The following is a 5,367-nucleotide window of genomic DNA, read 5'->3' as shown; positions in this document are numbered from 1 at the left end:
ACCACAAACCCCGGCCGGGGGGGGGACGGGGGACGGGACCGGGGGAGGGGAAGGGAAAGGCAAACAAAGCGGGGAGCCGCGCCTGGAGGGGGGCACGCTGCAGGACGGGGGCGACCGACGTCCCCCATCCCTTCCCGCCGGAGCGGGGGGACTTCCCCGGGCTCCTTCTGCCCGCTGCCGCCCGCGGCCGGTGTTTCCTCGCCGGCCCCGAGCGGTGCGCAGCCCCCCGCAGCCCCTTGCCTCCCTACTGTAGACGGGATGCGGTTTTATATTGGAAATGAGGGGCAGGGGGAGGAGATGGCGCGCACACGGAGCGATGAGTGTGCGGTGTCAATCAGAGGGGTTTTGTGTCTCCTTGACTCCTGATGGTCCGTGGCTGAGGTGTCCCGGGTGGCACCACAATGAATATGAATAGGGGTCCTTGCTAAATGGGACAGTCAAAGCGCACCGCCCTGAATAATGGCACGTCATCCTAACTAGACCATTATACATAGGAGGGCTCCTTTTGTCTCTGCTCTCTGCTGCAGCTCTATAAAAGCCCCTCTTTTTCAGGCTGAGGTTAGTCCAAGCATACACTAACTAGCCATCCTGTAAACAGGCTGAGTAACCGGGGGGGGAGAGAGAGAGAGGAGAGATAGGTGAGAGAGGGGGTTGAGGGGCTTTTTTCCTCTGCCTCCAGCATTTCCAGGCTTTCGCTAGCAGAGCCTGCCGTCCGTTTATTTCTTTTTCGTTCCGTTTTCGTTGCTTTTTGAAGGAGAGTTGTCTTGTTCCGCCACCTCCAGAGCAGGGAAGAGTTTCTTGCTCAGAAGCCCGAATACAATGAATTCTGACTCCAGCTCTGTCTCCAGCAGAGCTTCCTCGCCAGACATGGATGAGATGTACCTGAGAGATCACCACCACCACCACCACCATCACCACCACCAGGACAGCCGGCTCAACTCCGTCTCCTCCACCCAGAACGACCTGGTGCAGAAGATGTCCGGGGAAGGCCTCTCCAGGAACGGCTCCAAGGCTGGAGGGGAAAGCAGCAAGTACAAAATCAAGAAGCAGCTCTCGGAGCAGGACCTGCAGCAGCTGCGGCTGAAGATCAACGGCCGGGAGCGTAAGAGGATGCATGACCTCAACCTCGCCATGGACGGACTGCGGGAGGTGATGCCCTATGCCCACGGACCTTCCGTGAGAAAACTCTCCAAAATCGCCACCCTCCTGCTAGCCAGAAACTATATCCTGATGCTCACCAGTTCCCTGGAGGAGATGAAGAGGCTGGTGGGGGAAATCTACGGGGGGCACCACTCGGCCTTTCACTGCGGCACGGTGGGACACTCCGCCGGCCACCCGCCCCACGCCGCCGGCACCGTGCACCAGGTGCACCCCATCCTCGGCAGTGCCTTGTCCTCCGCCAACACCTCCTCCTCCCTCTCCGCCTCCTTGCCGGCCATCGGCACCATCCGGCCCCCCCACTCTCTGCTCAAGACCCCCTCGACCCCCCCCGCCCTGCAGCTCGGCAGCGGCTTCCAGCACTGGGCGGGCTTGCCGTGCCCCTGCACCATCTGCCAGATGCCCCCCCCCGCCCCACCTCTCGGCCCTCACCGCCTCCAACATGGCCAGGATCTCGGGAGAGACCAAGGACCTGCTGAAGTGACTCGGCGGGGCCCCCTCGACCCCCGGGGCTGAGCCGGAGCCGGCGCTCCCACGGGCGGGGAGGGGGCTGCGGCCAGGCCCCCCCGCGCCGCCGCCGGACCTGCCCCCGCTGCCCCCTGCCCCGCCAAGCTGCCCCCTCCCCGCCCCCCCGTAACACGGGATTAGTGTAGTAAGGACCTTGCAAAGGTAATGTTTTAGCCGGCTCCTCGGGCGATGTTTTCTTATGATACTAAACCGGAAAAAAAAGTCCCTGTTGTAAAAAGAATATTAATAATAATAATAATAATAATAATAATGCCACTGATGGTGATCAAATGTAAATAATTCCTTAAAATGGATGCAAAAGGAAAAACAAACAAACAAAAAGACAAGGTTGTCATTGTAGTGTTCGCAGCTACTAAGAGACGATGAGATCGGTTTGGGGCTTCTTCTCCTTCTTTTTGCGGGCTTTTCCTTTCTTTCCTTTCGCACGGCGACACCTCCGAAACCTCTCGCTCCAAACCCGGCTGCGGCAGCGCAGGAACGGCCCGGCGTAGCCCGGAAAGTGCATGCATGCTTCTCACCGCGCCCGCGGGTACCGGCCACAGGGCGGCTTCCCTGGCAACAAGGACTTCCGAGTGAATTCACTAAAGTTTTGTGGGTTTTTTGGGTTTGTTTGGTGGGTTTGTTGTTTGCATTTTTTGTTTTGGGTTTGGTTTTTTTTTTCCCAGATTTGGTTGCGATGCGGTTTTGTTTGCGGTCCTTTTTCTTCTTCCCTCTGTGTCCGCTTGAAGAAAAAAAAAAAAAAAAAAAAAAAAGAAGGAAATGGTGCAAAACACAGCACAACCCTCCTGCGGGTCTGTTTTGCCAAATCTCCCATCTCCTGCTCTCGGTGAAGTGTGCTAGTTCAGCTGGCTGGGGTCCTCGTCGCTTATTTCTCTTGTTGGCTTTGGGTTTGTTCTGGTTTGCTGCTGGTTTTTTTAGTTTGGTTTGGTTTTGCATGCGGGGTCGGCTCTTGCCAGATCAGTGACTTGTATGACTAAATCGGAATCTTTGTTGCTATTTCCTTTTCGGTACGTTTTCCTGGGCGTTTGCTTGAAATACTGTTATTATTAATTTCGTTTACTTGTTCGTTTGTTTTTTGTTAGGGCCTCAAAGACAATACCGTGTCTTTATTTTTTATATATTCTTGATAACTATCGATATATTTATTATTGACCAGTGTTTCTGGATGAGATTTCCAAATAAAATAAAAAATGAATTGCAAGCTGCCTGATTCGCCTTTGTCTGGGACTGGAAGCTGAGAAAAGGCGCCGGATTTGATCGCTCTGGGGTTTTGCCGCGACTTTTCTGACCCAGCCGGCGGAGCCTGGCAAATCTGCCGGTGTGGCTCAGGAGCCGCCCTGCCTCGGTAGCAGCGACGAACCCGACAGCGATTGCCCAAACGTCCCCCGGTGTGTGCGGGCCGCCCGGCTTTCCCGTTCCACACCGGGCTGGAAGTCGGCAGGAATTCCCAAACCGATGGTCGGACGGCCGGTGCCAGGCGGCGGGAGGACGGGCCGCGGACACAGCTGGGGAAACGGGGCGGGCAGGTGCCTTTATAGGTAAAAAAGGGGCAATACTTTTTTTTCCTGGAGATCCAGCTGTCAGTCTTTTCCGGGAGGGAAACGGCAAGCTGGACAGGGCTGGGAAAGGCAGCTCTGCGGCGCCGGGAGGCGGTGCTCCGCGGGGGACAGAGCGGTGTGGGCGCGGGCAGAGAAGCGGGACCCTCGGGGAAGCGCGGCTGGCGGCTGCCAGCGACCCCCGGCTCCGCCCATGGGAGCGGGTCCTGCATCCCCCCGGCCAGGCACCCCCAGCCCTCCGCCTTACACGGAGGGGGTGCCCAGGAGGGACCTGAAGAAACACGGAGGAGGCGACTCTCCCTTACTTACAGGGTAAGAGGGGGGCATTTAAACCGAGGTGCGAAACAACTTTTGGAAAGCACTTCTGGATGTTCGTACTGGTGAACGGGCTGTGCAATACTGCAGCAACCATACCATTGTTAAGGCATAAGCACCCATACACAAACATTCGAAAAACATAAGGAGAATGTATATTTGCCCCGAAAACATACTGAACTAACGAATCATGTTGCAAAAAAGCCATTCCCCCGCTGAAGTAAATCCTTCCAGTACTTCAGCAAGATGATCCAGAGATGCTACAAATTCCTTCCTTCCTCCCTTCCTTCCCTTCCTTTTAGTGCGATTATGCACGATTCCTCTGCCTTCCAGGAGGGTTTTCGCCTCTGCCTAAGTCAGCGCTCCACGCCGCCCCCTCCCCCCCCGCCCCCTCCGCCGGCGCTGGCCGCAGGCAGCAGGGAGGGGGTCCCGCTGCAAGAGAGCCCGGCGCTGCCCGGGGAGGGGGCGCAAGACGAGGAGGAGAGGGGATTATGGTAGTGCGGGGTGCAGCCCGGGACCCCGGAGGAGCTGTGCCTGGGGACGGGGTCTGGGGGCGCGGGCCCCACGGGGCCACGGGAGCTGGGCTCCACCTGTCCCGCCGTCGGGGGAGAGGGACTGGCGTGGAGCCCCTGCCCGCCCCCGGCAACCAGGGGCACTTTCTTCCCCCACCCCGCTTGCAGCGGCAGCCTGCGGCGCTGCTAGCGAAGGGCAAGCGAGCAGAGGGCCGGGACAAGAGGGGGGGGAAACGCGGCGTGTCGGGGCGAGGGGCCACTCTGGCTGTGGGGAGCGGGCTACGGGGCGCAGGTCCGGCCACAGGGCTGCCGGCCCCTCCGCAGCTGACCCTACCATCACCGGCGCCCACCCCGTGCGGGGCTGACACGGCTGGGACGCAAAGTCGCGACTCTTTCCGGCGCCGCATCCTCCCCCCCAGGCCCGGGGCGAGCGGGGCAGCCTTGGATGGAGCAACTTGTGCCTGGGGCTGCCCCCCAGCTGCGGCTGCCAACAGCTTGCGGAGCCTCTGATGGGGCTGAGACGTAAATTACAGCCGAGAGGAGGGTGAAGTCATCTCTCCGTCCCGGGGCAGTCGCCTGGAGCCGGCAGCCAGGTGCCCGGGACACGCCGCGCTCCCCGGCCGCGCTGCCTCTCCCCAAAGCATCCCTGCCGCTCGACCCCTTTGGTACTGGGAACGGAGGGCGCGTCGCCTGAGCAAAAGGGCTCTTTGGGGGTATTTGATCCCCACCCAGCTACCCGCAGCCGCTCCGGGCTCTGCCCCGCTTTCCCCGGGAGCCTCGGGCTCCTTTCCAGCCGCAGAGCTAAAGTGGGGAAAGGGCGCGCAAGCCGCTTCTTGCTTGTCCGCAGCAAAAGGGACTGAGCAGCAGCATGAGCCTGAGCCGGGGTTTTGAGTTCCCAGGAAAGGGACGATAAATGTCCAGTCCCTTCGGCTCCTCTTCGGCAGCAGCGGTGCGAGTGACACGCCAGGCTTCTCGTCTCCCTGGTTTCACGTCCTGGCCCGTGGGGAGGGGGAAAGGGAAAGAGCATCCGCAGAGATGCCGTTTCCTTCTCCTTTCGATGGGTCGGGTGGAGAAACCCCGAGCGACTTGGAGCTGTGATGCTGCTGGCGAGGAGGCGCGCTCGGAGAGGTCTGCTCGCCTACTCCCTGCCGGGGAGGAAACTTCGGTCTGTTCAAGAGGAATTCAAATCTCTCAGTCTCCTGTCCCTCGCCTCGGGCTCCTGCACCGGTGCGGCAGGAATGGACAGCCCTTCCCTTCCCTTCCCTTCCCTTCCCTTCCCTTCCCTTCCCTTCCCTTCC

At 59.8% G+C, this 5,367-nt stretch overlaps 1 protein-coding gene across 1 annotated transcript; it reads left to right on the top strand.

Moving 5' to 3' along the window:
• Positions 1-819: 819 nt before the first annotated feature.
• Positions 820-1,642, top strand: OLIG3 (oligodendrocyte transcription factor 3). Its single transcript, XM_010302938.2, is given in 2 exon segments — positions 820-1,560; positions 1,562-1,642. Coding segments are annotated over 2 exon segments (822 nt in total).
• Positions 1,643-5,367: the final 3,725 nt, after the last annotated feature.

This window comes from Balearica regulorum, chromosome 3 (genome assembly GCF_011004875.1).
Source record: "Balearica regulorum gibbericeps isolate bBalReg1 chromosome 3, bBalReg1.pri, whole genome shotgun sequence".
Lineage (NCBI taxonomy): Eukaryota > Metazoa > Chordata > Aves > Gruiformes > Gruidae > Balearica > Balearica regulorum.
This window is presented reverse-complemented; position numbering and strand designations above follow the sequence as displayed.